General features: G+C 32.1%; 3 protein-coding genes across 3 annotated transcripts; 2 read left to right on the top strand and 1 right to left on the bottom strand.

The window, feature by feature from the left end:
• The first annotated feature begins 2478 nt into the window (after window positions 1–2478).
• LOC124809141 (uncharacterized) lies at window positions 2479–12081 on the top strand. The gene is made up of 3 exons (XM_065820518.1): window positions 2479–2778; window positions 5587–5642; window positions 11923–12081. Exons 1-3 carry the CDS (start codon window positions 2520–2522, stop codon window positions 11992–11994), a joined length of 387 nt encoding a protein of 128 aa, XP_065676590.1. The 5' UTR covers window positions 2479–2519; the 3' UTR covers window positions 11995–12081.
• A 176-nt stretch (window positions 12082–12257) lies between these two features.
• On the top strand, window positions 12258–12911 carry LOC124809139 (prolyl-tRNA synthetase associated domain-containing protein 1). The gene has a single exon (XM_065820517.1). The coding sequence runs from the start codon at window positions 12298–12300 to the stop codon at window positions 12796–12798; it is 501 nt and encodes a 166-aa protein (XP_065676589.1). The 5' UTR covers window positions 12258–12297; the 3' UTR covers window positions 12799–12911.
• Window positions 12912–17014: 4103 nt separating this feature from the next.
• Window positions 17015–18640, bottom strand: LOC136092190 (uncharacterized). Its single transcript, XM_065819937.1, has 2 exons — window positions 18246–18640; window positions 17015–18054 (listed from the first exon to the last, which is right to left on the bottom strand). Exons 1-2 carry the CDS (start codon window positions 18303–18305, stop codon window positions 17647–17649), a joined length of 468 nt encoding a protein of 155 aa, XP_065676009.1. The 5' UTR covers window positions 18306–18640; the 3' UTR covers window positions 17015–17646.
• Window positions 18641–19075: the final 435 nt, after the last annotated feature.

The raw sequence follows: 19075 nt of genomic DNA, 5'->3' as shown, positions 1-19075 counted from the left end.
TCTTTGGACAGCCTGAACAGTTGCTATAGAGTCCTTTTCTAGTTTTCTGGCCTGCTTTACCTCATCAAACGTCCTCGTCCATTTCCATTTCTTTCTCTTGTCCCCGCATGCAAGCTCGGTAAAGGATAAATATCTGAGTAGACCATTTGTCATCACAACATTTTTTCTGGATAACGCAGTGAAGGTTGTAGACCCACCACATATTTTGACTCGGTTGTTAAATTTTTCGAATTCTGATTTCCACCTTAGGTTGGTGAGAGGTGCCAATTTTAACTTTTCGCAAGCGATATCCGGGTTTTGTGAAGAAGCCCATTTCAGATGACTGTCTATTGAGCGTTTCCAATACTTCTTCTAGAATAGCACCAATAAGAAGGTCTTACCATCGGTTGATTGACTTTTCTCAACTTTCAGGTTTCTGAGTTTAGGAATTTCGGTTTCAAAAAATGTTTGTACACCATCCCAAGATCGTTCATCATCCGTTGAGATTTTGCGGTAATCCACCCCCAGAAGATCCATTAACGGAAATATCAAGGTATCGCCAAGTTCAGCATAAACTTCGACACACAACCGAAACCAATAATTTTTAATGTACGTAGATACTGTCAACACTAACTTATTAGAAATTTATGTTAACCACATCGCTGAAAAACTGCATTATTAACTCTCTTTGTTTTATGAACTGTTTGGAAATATTCGCGATTTTTCCGAATTGGTTTGAAATTAATCCACAGAACCCGCCGAGCTCATTTTTAGCATTTTAGCATTTGTTTGTACTCGTTGTAGAGAGAGACAACTAGCCGCATGGCATGGCAATAAAAGCTTAAAAGAAGAAATAGCGATTTGCCCGTGAGTGTAAATGCTTGTGCTGGCAGAGCTGAACGCTTTTTTGCTTGCCAAAAGGTGCAGCAACTTATGAACACCGATTTTTTGTTCCGCATTGATGATTTTCTGACTGCCCACTTTTAAGCTTTCTAAAAACGTTCCGTTGTCTACAGCTTGATCAATCACAAAGAAATCTATGGAATCGAGTATATCATCTACCGTAAAGTCAGCTAAAGCTGCTAAGCATTTATGTCTAAAATGATACGGCTTTGCTCAATCTGATCCAAATTGACATGACAGCATTTCCTGTGTAGCCGGTAGTAATTGTTCTTTTTTCTTAATTTGAATCGATTATAGTTATATGATTGGTTTTAATGTCGTACATACGATGGCCAGCTGTTTTGACTGTGTCATCCAGACCTAATATGATGACTGAATTACCTTTATCGAGTATGAGATCAGTAGTCATGCTCAAGTTCAGAAACGCCGCGTCTTAAAGATACCTATTAATGCATGGTGGACTGGGAAGTACGTAAGTTAAAGTGTTGCATGTCCGCCTTTGCTTCAGTACATCAGGACCAGTGATGTCACTGTCCAACTCCGAGGTATTGTCAGATTCTTCTAGGTCACTAGCCGTGGACCAGTTCAGCCCAAATACTACGTTTGCTGTAGTTACAATGATTCCAATGAGATCCTTTTTGCTCACCTTGTAGTCCGCAATGTACTGAACTGTATTAGAATGCATTGTATTATCCGTTCATCGACTGGCAACGATCGGTTCAAGCCTTCATTTTTGGAATTGAACAATGATCTGACGCAGAGGAGCTCGTCGTTGCAACAGCGGGCTCAACGCGTGTTGAGGTAGACAGCAATTGAAAGTCTGATTTTTGCCGTTTCACTGCAGTTGATAGATTGGACTCATCCAGATTCATGGTGAGAAGTTTTAATTCAGGGTCAGGGTCACTGGGAGGGCTGCTGTCAACATGTTCTTATGATGCAGGATACGTCAGTTTTAGTGCAGTTTGGTGGTCATCAAGCCGTTGTGTTTTTTTCTCAGCTAATGAAAGTCTTTGGTGTACTTGTTTCTTCTGTTTGCTCCACTTCCTAGACATGGAGCTAAGACACGTAAAATTTTATAACTCAAAACAGTTATTTTGATCGAATAGTTCATCTTCTTCTGTCATTGTCACGGTAAATTGTTGCTCCAGTTTCTTTTGGTACAAATTGTCTTTAGTAAGTATGTCGTACGCGTGTTTGGTCATGCTGTCGTTGAACTCATTTAATTCTACGTACCATTCGTCTAATTTGTTATGACTTTTATTTCTTTCTTGTTTGTGGAATTTGATGAATCTCTGATAGTCAGTGAGAAATTCCTTTGCAACATTATTGACATGTAAAGGATAAACCTTCTTCGTAATCCAATCTTCGATGAATTCGGCTGCTACAGTTTTACTGTCAGCCTCTTGAGACAGAGCCTTCTGTCCTGGTTTTGTGGTGCACAGATGAATTCATTCAACCCAACATGTGTGCTCCAGTCTGGAGTTTAGGCCGAGCGATGAATTTTTATCTTGCGTGTTTATTGAACCCATTGTAGCGTATGTTTTTAATACGATTTAAATACAGTTAAAACTTGCGGACGTGAAGGGCACCATTAAGACAGCTCGGCGCTCGCCGAGTCAAATATGCAGTAAAAGAAAATGGCCAACGCAAACCCGGTTATCTTAGCTCAACGGCTTCAATTGAGTCACAAACAAAGAGTTTTAAAATTGTATCGAGATAGCTTAAAACATTTGCTTTCTTGGACTGGTTCCCGGTTAATTTGGAGAGAACAAGCTGTATTACTACGGGAACGCTTCGATGCGAATAAGCATTTGACGGATAGATCTCAAATTCAAAAGGTTTTGGAGGAAGGAGAGAAACTTTTTAATGCGAATCGGCATCCTCAACCATATATCTGTAATTTTTTATAGTAATATCAGCATTGTAAATCCTTGGATTTGCAACAATAACTTTATATTTTAATACCAGTTTCGTGAATACTTGGATTTACAATAATATCTTTATATCAGTATTCATAGTCCTTGGATTTAAAACAATATTGTATTATATTATTATCAATGTTGTGGATTACATTACAATATCTTTGTAATGTAATCTTAGTGTTTTAAATTCTTGGATTCACATCAATATTGTAATATGCACTTTATAAATTAGTAAAAAACATAGTTAAAACTAAACTATTGCTGCTCTGTTCTTTAAGAATATTTAGTTCTCTTTGAGAACATTATAACATCATTTACTTGTATAATATATATTGTATACTGTGTGTGTATATATATATATATATATATATATATATATATATATATATATATATATATATATATATATATATATATATATATATATATATATATATATATACATACATACAAAGAGAGAGTGAGAGAGAGAGCCGGAACCAGCTTTTATTGGTCTTTAAGATAGCTAACTTCCAGACATGGAGCAAACTCCAAACATTTATATGTTTATACTTATGTCAAATAAGGATGCTTTGCAAAAAATTGTGATGATTGGAGGCTGGGAACAAAAAAGCCCCAAATTTTGTGCCCTTTCCCCCCTGCCCCAAACGTGAGAGCAACAAGTTTAACTAGACTAATATTCATCAATAAATTTTAAATTTCATAGTAAAATATTTTAGCTTTCTAAAATTATGACCATATAAAGATTAAACCCCCATCAATTTGAGGTAGTTATAAATTTTATATGGTCATTATTTTTGAACAGTGAAAGATAACACTATGAAACTTAAAATTTATCGATAAATATAAGTCTAGTTGAGAACAGTACAAAAAATATTTCATCAACTTATTGCTCTCATGTTTGGGGCAGGGGGGCACAAAATTTGGGGTTTTTTTGTTCCCAGCCTCCAATCATCGCAATTTTTTGCAAAGCATCCTTATTTGACATAAGTATAAACATATAAATGTTTGGAGTTTGCTCCATGTCTGGAAGTTAGCTATCTCAAAGAACAAAAAAAGCTGGTTCCGCTCTGATATATATATATATATATATATATATATATATATATATATATATATATATATATATATATATATATATATATATATATATATATATATATATATATATAAATATATATATATTTATATATATATATATATATGTTGCCTGAATTGGTGGGAACTATTTTACGTGCCTTCAGACAAACAGGAATAAAAAACCCCTTAAAAAAATGTGCTCAGTAACATCCTAGTTAAGGAAAGTTACTTTTCAGTAAAAAAAAAAATTTGCTTTTACTTTAAATCGGTTATACAGAGTTCCAAAAAGGACTCCAGATTTGAATGTCACAAAAAGATTACTTCTTCCTAGTTTTTGGTATCCAGGAGCTATAATAATATAAAAAATGCTTATGGTACTATTGGTAAAGAATTAGGACTTTTAAGTTTGAGGAATAATCACTTTTTGAACCCGTAGTCCTTGGATATCTTGGGGCAAGGACTCCAAGATTCTGGGTTTAAAAACAATGTTTCAAGTCATTAAATTTCGCGAGTTTTTTTTATATAGCAGATCATAAGTTAACTAACATGTTCAGAGCTTCGGGACTCCAGAGACCAGGAAAAAATATAAAGCCAGAACCCTTTTTGTATTTTGCATCCCTACTTCAAATAGAACCATAATTTATGTTTCATTGAAATGTATTATTGCTTTCAAAAGATACAGCTATTTAAAGTTGTAAATTCCCTCAATTGAATAGTTTTTTTTTTTAAAAAAAATCTGAAAATAAAAAAAAGATGTCGTTTTTAATTCATTTTTATCTCATGTCAACCTACTGTAAAGAGTAGTTCAAAAAATCTTCTTTTCAAACTATTTAAGTTTTAAATGTTTCTTAAGTTCTTTTTAAAGTTGTTTTTAAATGTTTGATCTAGTTTACTGTTCATTGTTATTCATTGTTCAAAAAAAGAGCACGTATTGCTTTTTTAAACTACGCGAAGACAGATGAGTAAACAAGATTTCTTTGTGAATTTTAGATTAAGTCTTGTTTTCAAAAATTAATTAACGTTCTGTAAAACGAACAAGTAGATTTGAAAGGTTAGTTTTATAAAATTTTATAAGATTTAGGTAAATAGTAAAAAAAACTCAGGAGAAACTAAGCAATAACAAAAGTGCAAGTGAAGTAATTAGCAAAGTAATCCTAAATTATCTGAAAATCATTTCACTAATCACTAATATCTAATGTTAATACTAATATGTTAGTGTAAAAGAGAAACTTTCAATTCTCAATTTAACAATAATTAAATAACAAACAGCAATTTACAAAAAATACTAGAAAGTTTTATAACTAACTTAGTTTACTAATTTTCTAGTAAAATATTGAATTAAATCAAAATTCTATTTAACATATTTATTTTTTTATAACTTGCTTCATGTTTTTTTTTTCTAAATTCTATGTTCAAGATTCCCAACATACATTACAAATAATATTCTAGTAAGAAATAAATGTGTTTTTTAAATCACAGTTCTTATATCATATCTCTATTTATATAAAAACCTTAAGATGGAAGAATATATTTTGTATACTTAATTTAAACTTGAAACACACAGTGTTTTTACAACATAACTTGAAGTTAAGACACAACAGAAACTAACAAAGTTGAAATTTTTATTTGTTCTAATTTAATTATATTAATCCAAATAGCCAATATTTATAAATAAAGTTATGTGATAACTTTGAATTTTTAGTTCCAAGTGCTCCTCACGGAAGCAAATGGGAAAGAAATATACCTCCACCTCCAAGTGTAAGTTGTTTATTTGTTTGATTCATAAAATACTTGAATATAGAACATAAACCTGATGAATATAAAATATTTAATTGCTTTTATAATCTATATCATTCTCTTTGTTCTATATTGCTCTCCTTCATCTCAAGACTGCACTCTTTTTGATGTCATTTCTGATCATATTGACCAAGCCCTCTTATCCATCAGCTAATATAGTTGTTGTCGGTGATTTTAATGCTCACCAGTCTGAATGGCTTGGCTCTAGTGTCAGTGCTTCTGCAGGCATTAAAGCCCACAACTTTTGCCTTTCTCAATCCCTAACTCAAATAGTCAACTTTCCATTTCGCTTTCCAGACAACCCGAATCATTTACCTTCTCTACTCGACTTATGTCTTGTTTCTGATCCTAGTCAGTGCTCAGTTTCTCCACATTCACCCTTAGGCGCTTCTGACTGCAGTTTGATCTCTCTAAAACTATAATCTCATTCTTCTTCATCATCTGAATCCCCCTATCATCGTACCTCTTACAACTACCTTAAAGCTGACTGGGACTCTTTCCCTGATTTTCTTCGTGATGGCCCTTGGGTAAAAATCTTTAATCTTCCTGTTGATAAATGTGCTTCTTACATAACTTTGTGGATTCAGGCTGGCATGGAATCTTTTATTCCCTCTTGGCGATTCCAGATCAAGCCTCACTCTTCTCCATGGTTTTCCTCACATTGTGCTGCTGCAATTGCCAATCGAAACCATTACTTCCATATCTATCAGCAAAACAATTTTCCAGAAAATAGATGTCTGTTTATTACTGCTAGAAACCATTGTAAAAAGGTTTTGTCTAATGCCAAAGCCCGCTGTTCTCAGATCATGAAGTCTCGTATTTTATCACAAAAATTAGGCTCTCGTGACTTCTGGAGAATCTTTAATAGTATCAATAATAAGGGCAAATCTGTAATTCCACCTCTCTTGTATGGTTCAGACTTTATCACCTCACCTAAAGACAAAGCTGAATTGTTTGCTAAAAACTTTTCATCAATATCATCTCTTGATTCCACTAGTTGCGTTCTACCTGATATTGCCAACAAACAGGTTGATCCATTGCTTGACATTAGCATCACTCCAGCTTCTGTATCTAAAGTGATTTTTTGCTTAGCCTCTTCTACAGCTTGTGGTCCAGACAACATACCTGTTATAGTCTTGCAGAAGTGTTCTCCGGAGCTGTCCTTTATACTTTCAAAACTATTTAACAAATGTTTATCAGAGTCTTGTTTTCCAGGCTGATGGAAAGCGGCATCTGTTATCCCTATCTTCAAAAATTCTGGAGAGCGATCTGATTTGTCTAACTACCGTCCCATTAGTCTTCTTCCTATCATAAGCAAAGTTTTTGAATCTTCGATTAACAAACACTTAATTTCTCATCTTGAATCTAATAACTTACTTTCCGACCATCAATATGAATTTCGATCTTCTCGTTCTACAGCTGATTTGCTAACATTAATAACCGATAGGTTTTATCGTGCATTAGATAAAGGTGGAGAGGTTAAGGCAATCGCTCTTGACATTTCAAAAGCTTTTGATAAAGTTTGGCATGCTGGTCTTCTCCATAAGCTTTCTTCTTACGGTGTATCTGGCAATATCTTTAAGATTATTGGATCCTTCCTTTCCAATCGTAGTATTAAAGTTGTCCTCAATGGACAGCACTCTTCTTCTTATTCTGTAACTTCAGGGGCTCCTCAAGGTTCTATCCTTGGCCCAATACTCTTTTTAATTTACATTAACGATCTTCCAGATATTCTCACATCTAAGGTGGCATTGTTTGCTGACGATACTACCATTTACTCTTGTCGTGATAAGAAACCAACACCCTCTGATTGCTTGGAGGGGGCATTAGAGCTTGAAAAGAATCTCACTTCTGCTACAGCATGGGGCTCACAGTGGCTTGTGAACTTCAATACAGATAAAAAAAATTTCAGCCAATCGTTATCACAATAATTTAGATCTTCCTATATTTATGAACGGTGATGTACTCGATGAGTCATCTACTCTTCATTTTCTAGGATTAACTCTTACTTCCGATCTTTCTTGGAAACCATATAACAAATCAGTTGCAAAATTAGCATCTGCTAAGGTTACATCTCTTTATCGAGCTCGATACTTTCTTAATTCGGATTCTATTCTCTATCTCTATAAATCTCAAATCCGGCCTTGTATGGAATACTGTTGCCATATCTGGGGTGGTTCTTCTAATGATGCCCTCTCTCTTTTAGACAAGGTGCAAAAACGCATTGTAAACATAGTTGGACCTGCTCTTGCAGCCAACCTCCAACCATTATCACATCATCGTAATGCTGCTTTTCTTTCTCTTTCCTACAAATACTATAATGGTCACTGCTCTAAAGAGTATCTCTTGTGCTAGTATCTCTTGTGCCATCTACTCGAATTCATTCTCGTGTTACTTATCATTTAAGTCTCATCCTTTTTCTGTGACTGTTCCTAAATGCTCCAAAAAAACTTATTTGTCTAATTTTTTTCCTCGAACATCAGCTCTTTGGAATTCACTTCCTTCATCTTGCTTTCCTGATTCATATAATTTGCAATCCTTTAAGTTGTCCGTCAATTGTTATCTTGCTCTACAATCTTCATCTTTACTCTTCCAGTAACTTCCAACTTTAATTAGTGGTTGCTTGCAGCCTTGTTGGAAGCAAAGATGTTTAAAAAAAAAAAATCTATTAAACGAAAAACAGTTTGATAGTTCACTATAAAAAGACTATTTAAAATTATTTTTAAATAAAATTATTAAAATTATTAATTATATTATTAAATAGTTATGTGTATAATTTTTTATATACTATAAAACTGCTTGTATCTCCAAGAACAACATCAGAAATAATCATTTTCTTTGGAGATTTGTTTTTTGTGTGTGTGCTTTTTTTTTTCTTTCCAGTTTTTTGTGTTATTTCACATTAAAAAGAACTTTATAAGTTAAGCATAAAACGTCTCATCTTAATGCAGTTCAACATAATGTATATACAAACTAGTTTTTTTGATATTTCCAATTATGTTTTTATATTATATACAAATACATCTATATATATATGTATATATACAATTATTTACAAGTAATGCTAATCGACCGTTAGCTTTAAAGCAATCATTTCTATAAAACATCATCTATGTTTACACTTTACACTTCCCCTTGGTCATAACAATCTATCTCAAGGACTAAAGCGCTCAGGGAACCTCCTTTCCCGCCTGCTCCTTTGTAACATCAGTGTTTTGTTTGTTATATCTCTGGGCAGCACAATGTATAGTTCTTCGTCATATCCTCATCCAAATCATTGTCACCTCTTACTTGTCCAAGATCTTCATTTGAATCGTTGTCAACTACTTCTCTTAGGTCTTGTACATGTTGACACATTTTGTTCACTTCTATTATTTGCTTCGAGATTATCCCTGTAATTATTCCAATCTTGTATTAAGAGTCGCATTGGTTATCCGGTGGTTTAACCCATACTTTATTGCCAGGTTTAAATTTATTAGTTATCTTCTTATAAGGATCATGTGCGTTTTTATTGTTTTCAGTTCCTCTTACTCAAATTTCATATTGATATAACTTATTTGCAGGTGCAGTAGAAGACTTACAGCTATCTTTTAGACTAATGTTATACCAATAAACTGCCTCCAGTATGCTGCACGGAACTCTCTTCGCTGTCCTTTTGAAAGATCAATGACATTGCTCTGCTATTCCATTTCCAGAAGGTACATTAGCACACCTGAATCAAAGTTTAATGTTCCATTTATTTACAAACTGAAAAAATGATGTGCTTGGAAATGCACATTGCATGGAAATGCATCATTGTCCATCAGTATTTCATCTGGACCTCCTCATTCGAGAAATATTGCCTTTAATTCTTGAATAACACATACACTGGTTTGATCTTCAAGATATTGCCATGTTGCATACTGTGTAGGTCCACAATCAAATACAGTAAGATAGTGCTGCCCCTCATAATGAGTTATATCCATGCTAAGTCATTGCCGTGTTCTTTTTACTTTTATTTTCCCTTTTGGCCATTTTATTGAACTTGAATTAATTGATTGACAGGCTATGCATTTCTCAACCACATGTTTTACTTCTTCCTTGCTTACTGAAGAGTCGATTTTACTAACGAAGTACATAAAATGTTTTCTTCACACTATAATGTCCTGTAGATCTATGAACATGCTCGATTTCTTTGAAAGGTAGCAAACTTATAATAATGCCATTTGCTGCCATTTCTTTGAAAAGTAGCAAACTTATAATAATGTCAAACTTATAATAATGCCATTTGCTTAATATCTACTTTGAGTTGGTATTTTTCCACTATATTTGCAATATTCTGGAGTCTTCTTCTTATCAGCATTTTGTTTGAAGTAGGATACGCCTTGTAGGATACGCCTTTTTAGGCAAAGGCTAGGAGATGCAAACTCTGACTCCGCCCAAACACCCCCTGCCTTAGGGCTCTTGGTTGAGTAAAGGCTAGAGATGGTGTCTCAATAAAAATAAATATCTTGGGCAGATGTTAAATGCAACCAGCTACTGTCTTGTAGAAGGCCTCCTAGGCAAAGACTTAAGGGGTAAACAGATTCTATCTGTTGACCAGCCTTGCACCCCTTCTTCATCTATTAGGCTGGCGCAGATGTGTTTTTAATACATTGTTTCCAGTTTAGGATGTTGAATGCTGGATCTTCTTGACTCAATGCATGGGTTTTGCTTGTGTTTCTGTTTTTATGACTAAACAACTCATTCTATTATCTCTTAATGAGGGTACAGCTCTAAAACTCAGTTTTATGGTTCTGAGGCCGGCTGGTAGTCAGATTTCCCAAACTCTGTGGTAGCTCTCAGAGAGGCTAATTCCATCAACAGCTGAAAAATATCAAAGTATTAACAGTGCTTTGCTGTGCATGGATGGTGTCCCTGTTTGTACTTTTGGTGTGCATTGCAAGGCCACATTTGGAGCCCTTGGTTACGGCTTAGGGTATATTAATAGTAATGAGGCAATTGCTTGGGCTGTTAAATAGTGTACTGAGTACTATCTATGATTTGAGTCAAGTTTGTTAACAAATTTAAATATGAGTAAAGTACCAAAAACTATAAAACACAAAAAACCATCTTCTCAATATCATCACCAAATTCTCTAAACCTATCATTCACTAATATTCGTGGTCTTCAAAGTAACTTTTCTTCTGTTGAGTCTTATCTCCTGCAAAGTTCACCAGACCTACTTGCTCTTTGTGAGACTAATTTGAGTTTAGCTGTCTCATCTTGTGATCTTAGCGTTGATGGTTATCTTCCTTTAATTTGTAAAGACTCCAATAGCCACATGCTTGGTTTTGGCATTTACATTCATAACAATTCACCCATTTATAGGGAAACTAGCCTTGAATCCGCAGACTATTCTTTTATGTGCTTTCGCTTAGCACCACTTCACTCTATCGCCTTTCTCCTTGTTCTATATCGCTCTCATTCATCTCAAGACTGCACTCTTTTTGATGTTATTTCTGATCATATTGACCAAGTCCTCTCTCTTTATTCATCAGCTAATATTGTTGTTGTTGGTGACTTTAATGCTCGTCACACTGAATGGCTTGGCTCTAGTGTCAGTGACACCTCTTTTATCCGGTCAAAATCTTCTTTATCAGTTTCTGCTAACTGTTGTATACTACAAATGCACCATTCCTGAGACAGGGGAACAACACTCACCAGATTGGTTACAACAATTTTATAAGTTCAACGTAAAACGCCTCATCTATCTTAATGCAATTCAACTTAATTTCATACAAACTAATTCTCTTGGTATTTACAATTATGTTTTTATATTATATACAAACGCGTCTATACACATATACAATTATTTACAAGTAACGCTAATTGATCGTTAGCTTTAAAACAATCATTCACTATATTTACACCTTACAACTTGTATCATAAATGTTGATATATTTATCAAGTTGGTGAGTAAGACAAATGATGTGACATTTATTCATTTTTGCAAAACACATATTTTTTTGTTCCTCACAAACTCTTGAAAAATGAAATCTTTTCCTTACTTATTTTTGCATATTAAAGTTATTGACTCTTTTTCACAAAGTGTGTTTATATTTTGTACTTCATATCATCATCCACAATCATCATCATTCATTTTTATCTAATTTCCCTAAATCATTCTAAATATTTCTTGGTTACGGTTTTTTTAATTTGTTATTATTATAATAATGAAAATTGTGTTTTAAAGTTAAATAAATTGTTACTTGTTTTAAAGGTCCTAGAGATGTTGCCAGAGGAAGAAGAATGGTATAATGATATGACAAAATGGGCAAATGGAAAAGAATAAATGTTGCAAATTTAAAAAAAATCTGTTTTGTTTTTTACACTTTTGTATTACTAGTTTGAGCTTATTAAAAGTTTTAATAAAAATTAATCTGTTTTTGTTACTTTTAAATAAGAAATACTTATATTTATCTTACTTTTAAAAATTAAAATAAATTTAATTTAAAAACATTTTAATTGCATTTAACTTTGTTTTGTTTATGATTGTAATTTGTCAATTGTTGTTTTATTTTGTATATAATTTTAATTTTTCAGTTGTTGTTTTGTTACGTGTTAATCATTTGCCAGTTATTTTTAGTAAATTGTTATGTCTTCAAATGGTCGACACCAGCTTATGGAATTATTAAATAATTTAAAAATAGAAACAAGAGTTGTTGAACATCCTGCTGTATTTACTGTTGATGCTATGATGGACTATTTGAAAGATGTTGATGGTTTTGTTACTAAGAATCTGTTCCTTAAAGATAAAAAAAATAAGCTATGGTTACTTTGTACGTCTCATTCTAGTCAAATTAAGCTAAGCGATGTAGCAAAATTGGTTGGAGCAGCAGGTACTTTAAGGTTTGCAGATGAAAAAATAATGATTGAAAAGCTAGGTGTCGCTCAAGGAAGTTGTACTCCACTTTCTTTATGTAATGATAAAAATAACGACGTCAAGTTAATTTTAGACCAACATTTATTGAGAGATGGATCATGGATATACTCTCACCCACTAGAAAATACTGCTACTCTAGGGATGAGTGTAGAAAATTTCAAAATGTTCCTTAAAGAAACTGGACATGAACCTGAAGTTATTAATGTCAACTAGAATTAAATTTTTACAATTTTAAAACGTTTTTAAAACATGATTCCATCATGTTTTAAATGTTTTAATGTAAATGTAATGTAAAAGGATAAGTGAAGGGATTTCTTGCTATTAAATATATATCGTGTGTGTATATATATATATATATATATATATATATATATATATATATATATATATATATATATATATATATATATATATCTGTGTTTGTGTATAAATTAAAATAAGATAGAACTTTATAAGTTCTATCTTATATTAATGTTTTCCTATTATTTATCGTTCATTAATATTTCATGTTTGTTTTTCATATTTAGTACTACAATTTAAGGGGCATCCATAAAATAAGTACGCAGTAAAACAACTGATTTAGGACCCTCTCCTTTGTACGCATAGTTATGCTTTTAAAGATCCCCCTCCCTTTGCGCCACCTCCCTTTCTTCTCAAACGCATACATTTTCTAAAACATTAAAAAACAATAACTGTTATTTAATTCAACATTTCACTGTTACATAATGTAATATTCTTTAAACTCTTGAAGTTCAATGCTTTTCTTTCAAAAAAGAAATCAAGTGAAAACGAAAGAGTCAAACCGCATACGTGCTCGCTGTCTTTAACACTATTCCTCCCATACCTGCGTACGTACTTTATGGAAAAACCCTAACTAATTTTAGATTAATATATTGATATTTAGTTTATAATACGTCAAAATAGTGTATAGTAAAACTAGTTCAGCAAAGAAAATTGTACATCAAAAATATAAAGTTGAAGCAACAAAAAAACTTGAGAAAAAAAATAAAAATATTTTTTTGTTAAAAAGATTTTTTTTAATTGAAAATTTTTTTAGAAGTCTTATAACTTAACTTAGTTTGAATGTGTGTATGTATGTCTATTGGGGGTATTCATTTTTCATCAGTTTTGTTTTACTGACATCTATACAGGCTAAAAAGGTGAATTTATGAGTTGAATATTACTGACATCTATACAGGCTAAAAAGGTGAATTTATGAGTTGAATTTTACTGACATCTATACAGGCTAAAAAAGGTGAATTTATGAGTTGAATTTTACTGACATCTATACAGGCTAAAAAGATGAATTTATGAGTTGAATTTTACTGACATCTATACAGGCTAAAAAAGGTGAATTTATGAGTTGAATTTTAAAATTATTTTTACCCTTGTGCCAACAGCCATTTTTTACATTTTTTCAAGTTCTTACTGCAAATGAATTATCTGATTGTGCTACAGACATGTATATGACATATTTCATAGTTAACCATGTCTATAAGACAATGGTTAACTATGATGATAAATAATATTAAATAAAGCAGCAAACTTTGATAAATTTCATATATTTATAATGCTAATAATTTATTTTACATTATATACTCCAGAAGAAAATGAAAATATTTCTGCTCTAAAAAAAATTAGAAAAATAACCTTAAATAAAATGTACTCCATATTTACAAATTTTATGAATAGTTTCATTATGTAATTTTGGTATAACCAATAAAAACAAGTGTTCTTTTTTTAAATTTCTGTGAATATCTCTTGTTTATTAATATAAAAGAGATGCATCATGTTTTATTTTGATGTAATATTAATAATTTTTTAGAAAACTTGCTTCTTCAAATGTAAAAGCTAATTTTGATGAAGTTATTTATATTACAAAAATTGCCATAATTCACCTTTATTTGGTTAAATTTTTTGACTTTAATACTCAGTAAAGTTTTAACGTTCAGTGAAAAAACAAATATCACTTTTTTTGTTAAATTTTTCAACAGATTATTTTCAAATTTATCATTCAAATTACTATATAATATATATAAAGAAAAATATTGATGTACGCCTTATCAGCCTTCTCAAAATTTAGGTTGAACAGTAACTTCTTCAGGGTTCGTAGATTTATATGGAACATGTAAGCTAGTTTGGCAAAACATCTGTAAAAATTTTCTTTTTCCAAAATTATAAATGTTAAACTGTTTATAATTAACAAGTTGGTATAAAGATGTAGTAACGAGCTTAGAACAACCTCTACCTCAGCTTAAAATTTATATTTTGCATATTTTAAGTACTTCATCAGTAGTCTAGTGCAATTGCATATAAACTTTGTATCGAACATGCTTTATAGAACACGGACATTATATTTGATGAGAAACACATTTAGAAATTGCACACATGCAAATTCAAGTGAAATATTTCAAGAGTTTATACATACAAAACACATTTTATAATAGCAAAAATATTCATAGCACGACAACTTATTTTGTTCTTTTTTTTGATAACTTCATTTTCTTTTTTTTATTACTTTTTTTATTAAAATGTTTGATTTTAACCACTTAGTTTAGTTTTTTAAATCTTTTTTTTTTAATTAATACAATACAAAAAATGCCACAATCATTTGTTATAATCCATTTTATTTATGCCATAATCCACTTTTATTTGGTTAACTTATTTGACTTCAATACTTTTTCTTGCTTTTAATGTCAGTGTTTATATGTAACTGTACAAAAATTACTGTTCTGTAGACAAACATATATATCACTTTTGTTAAATTTTCAAATATTTTATGTAGCCTGCAAAAAAAATTTTAAATTTTAAAAAAGTTTTTATGGTTTAACACGATGTTTTATTAAAGTTACGTAATAAAAAAATATATCAGCCCCCTCCAAACTATGGTTGAAACAAAGTATGAAAACAAAATCTCCTTAGAGCCCATATATTGACATGGAACATATAAGCTAGTTTTGCAATTAGTGCAAATTTTCTTTTTTAAAAAACTCTAATTTTTAACTCTTTATAATAAACATGTAAATCAGTTTATAAATAAAGTTCTTCACCAGTAGTCAGGTAAAACTGCATATAAACTTTTTTTTTTCTTTTTTTAAAATTAACAATAGATAAAATCTTCATCACCAAGATAAACTGAATTATATTGATAATATTGAAATTTTTACGAGTGAAATTCTCTTGTACAAATAGATTTTGATACATTTTAAATACTCTGAAGAGTACTAAAATAAAATGAATTTCCAGTGTTGATAGTAACACATGACTTGTATTGATAAACTTAGTATATCATTACTTTGAAATTTATTTCAAAAATCTGTTTATTTTGATTTTAATTATATTTTTCAACAAATCGCACTTGCCTCTCTTTCAAAATCAGCAAATCAGGTTGCTCGTTTTTCTGCCTATTCTGAGCCTGTATAGGGTTTCAAAATATGCCGCCCGGTAGATGATAGAATCAAAAACCTATTCCGATGTTTGAAGTTTTGTATAAATTGATGACCGGAATATGGCAGAATGAGTGTTTGCCTTGATTTTAAAACACTTTTTAACTCCAACTATTTTTTTAACTTATTGTGGTTAATCCCAAACCGAAATTCTTTGTCGATGCATGTACACTCCATGCATGTTTTACCTATTTATTTATAATATACGTATTTTTATATAATTATTCTCAATTACAGTAGGAGCCTAGTTCCCCGGCCCCAATTTATATGAGTAGAGCCCCTTTTTCCGCCCTATACTTAAAACACTTTACAAGCTAATGCTGTGCAAATAATATTAGAGTTATTTAAAATCAAAATTTCAATTTTCTATTCAGTGAACAACAAAGTGAGGTGATTGGAAGGGGTAAATAAGACATGTAATTCTTATTATTTAAAGGGTATTTGACATTTATTGATTGTCTTTGTACTTAAGCATAAAATTTTTTTGTTTTGAAAAGTATGTAAGTTATAAAAAGTTAAATTAGCTTCCCGAGTTTTTAGGAGTCATTCTCGGGCCATAATGACTTGTAAGTCTAAATATCTTCTCAAGGAATCAATAATCTTCAAGATGTCGACTGATACATCGTAAGAATAGAGCTTATGGAGAAGGCCAGAATTCTAAACTTTTTCAAAGGCTTTGGAAATGTCGAGAGCGTAAAATAATAACAAGAAGGACGGCGGTTAGGCGAGTCAGATTGCTCTCCAAAATTGAGAATGATAATTCAATTCAGCTTTGCCTTTAGGGTTATCCATAAATAATAACAGTGTTTTTTCCTAATTTTTCGACTCCTCCTCCCCCCTTTGTCAAACTGTCAATTATTGGCTGACCCCCCGTTATATATGATGTCAGTTTTTGTGTACTCCCCCCCCCCTTCCCCTAAAAAACAATAAAAATGCTTAAAAATCATTGATTTTTTTTCTGACTAAATTATGCATATATATAATAGTAGATCTCATCAAATTATATTATATAATAGTCGACATCTCGTTAAATAATCAGCTAAGCAAATAGTATAATATATCTTTAATATAATCTTCCCATGGATTGTTGAAGTGATCATCGATTGAAACAATAGTAAATACTCTCTGCGCTCATAAAGGATATCGTATTCTTGAGGTACAATCAATTTCGTTGCGTCAACTTCATTTTCATCTAACCACTCAGCAGTTTCCAAACTCTTCTGCAAGGCAATGGTTGGATAACCGTCAATTTGTAGATCAGATCAAATATCAGCCAAAGCCTGTCCAGCAAAACCAAAGTTCTGTTTTTCTAAATTTTCATCTATTGTCCTGCCTGATTTAAAAAATATGTTGGTTATTATAGGTTAAAAATTATATTAATATTTTTACAAATTAACTTTTGTCAATGTAATTACCTTGAGAATCAAGATGAGTTCCGTAATGTTCGTGCGGTAGAATCACCCCAGATAATTCTTTACTTAGAGGTGCCATTTGTCGCTCAGATCTGTTGAATGCACTGCGGCCTGGAGCGTTCGTCATGATGAAAAGAGCGTCAAGATTATTCTTCAAGAAATGGTGAATCCCGATTTCAATTATTTTCTGGTATCTGGGATTTTTAAGATGGTATAAGCTTGTGGTTAGCAACCCCGACCCAGTCGTGATCCGGGAGAGTTACCCGGTGCTCCAAATGCATCAACAACGGCGCCTGTTTTTTGGCTGCTGTAATTCCAAATGGCACTTTAGTCTTGTCGTCTTGGCTAAAGAAACACACTTCATCTGGCCCTAAAATAGAACGAACTTCTTCTACATATTTTATAGTTGAACTGAAAAAGAGTCCGTCAACACGTTTTAAATGAGATTTATTTTGAGGACTGATCAATCTAACAGGGACTGTTTTGACGTGCCTTTTGCCTTCTAATGTTCCGTAACTTCTTGGAAGTAGATGAGTATAGAGGGCGCTCTTGCTGATTGCAAATCCAATTTTGTTCTTCTCGGATGTCAATTCGTCGAGAGTTTTAATGCTCTAAATAATAAAGAAATATATTTGGATATAGTTAACTTTTTTACAGAAAACGGGATTTATTTCGTAAATTATATTCAAATCAAATCTTGAAATTAGCTGTTAACATTTCAAGGATATTTACAATAGTGCAAGTACTAATTAATAGTAAAATTCTAACAAATACAATATTAACAAACATAAGCTATCATTACCCGAAGAACCTCTGACCGACGTTTTTCATCAGCGGACGAACCATGGAGAGCAATATCCATAATCGCCTTCAAAAAAAGAGGTTGATCTACTTCTAATGACGGTCCACCAGGTTTCTTTCTGATTTTTAGTTTTTCTTTGACTTCTGGATGCTCCAAGCAGATTTCCTCTATTCTAGCTTTTTTCGGTTCTTTAGTTTTCTTCTGCTGAGCTTGATCATACTTTTTTTTGGCCAGTTCTTTACATAGATGAGCTAGTTTCTTCTTTTTCTTTTTCAAATCATCCTCTTCAGCTTCAGCAATGAATCCACCTGTCTTTCTAGTCTTCAGTCCAGCAACTTCACAATTTAAAGCTGCAATCTCAGAATTGACTCGATCTTGAGCCAATGTTCTTGCATTTTTTTGATTTTACGTGGTCAACAAACTCAAAGTTAATGTACTTTGTTAATCATCAATAACAGATCGCTCATTGGTGGGCTCAACAAACAGTGAGGAATTCTTGTCAAATTCAAGTAGAGTATACGTGGGGGCAGACTGTTTTGGAGTATTGGCCCAAAAATGATAATTGCCTGCTCTTGAACTTCATTGCCTTTTCATTAAATAAATTGATTAAATACATTACTCTTGATTCAAGATCTTTATGCACTAGTTTCTCTTCTTTTAATGAATTCCATGTACTATGGACTTCTTTCTGGGTATTAGCCTTTTTTTTATTGGGATGAGCATTTCCATACGAGACCATCAATAAGTTAAGTAATGCAGTTTTATCCATATTTTAATATTGATTTATTAGTATTGTTTACATCACAATCAGAATAACGACTTTGCTCATC

This window comes from Hydra vulgaris, chromosome 15 (genome assembly GCF_038396675.1).
Source record: "Hydra vulgaris chromosome 15, alternate assembly HydraT2T_AEP".
Classification (NCBI taxonomy): domain Eukaryota; kingdom Metazoa; phylum Cnidaria; class Hydrozoa; order Anthoathecata; family Hydridae; genus Hydra; species Hydra vulgaris.
The sequence above is the reverse complement of the archived record's forward strand: the minus strand, read 5'-3'. Positions and strand labels throughout refer to the sequence as shown.

Excerpts from the sequence above, each read along its gene's own strand:
- LOC124809141 (XM_065820518.1), top strand. The coding sequence starts at position 2,520 with ATGGCCAACGCAAACCCGGTTATCTTAGCTCAACGGCTTCAATTGAGT. Across the intron at positions 2,779-5,586 it reads GCATCCTCAACCATATATCT|TTCCAAGTGCTCCTCACGGA; the intron begins GTAATTTTTTAT and ends TTGAATTTTTAG. Across the intron at positions 5,643-11,922 it reads ATATACCTCCACCTCCAAGT|GTCCTAGAGATGTTGCCAGA; the intron begins GTAAGTTGTTTA and ends CTTGTTTTAAAG.
- LOC124809139 (XM_065820517.1), top strand. The coding sequence starts at position 12,298 with ATGTCTTCAAATGGTCGACACCAGCTTATGGAATTATTAAATAATTTA.
- LOC136092190 (XM_065819937.1), bottom strand. The coding sequence starts at position 18,305 with ATGGATATTGCTCTCCATGGTTCGTCCGCTGATGAAAAACGTCGGTCA. Across the intron at positions 18,055-18,245 it reads GTCGGTCAGAGGTTCTTCGG|AGCATTAAAACTCTCGACGA; the intron begins GTAATGATAGCT and ends TTTATTATTTAG.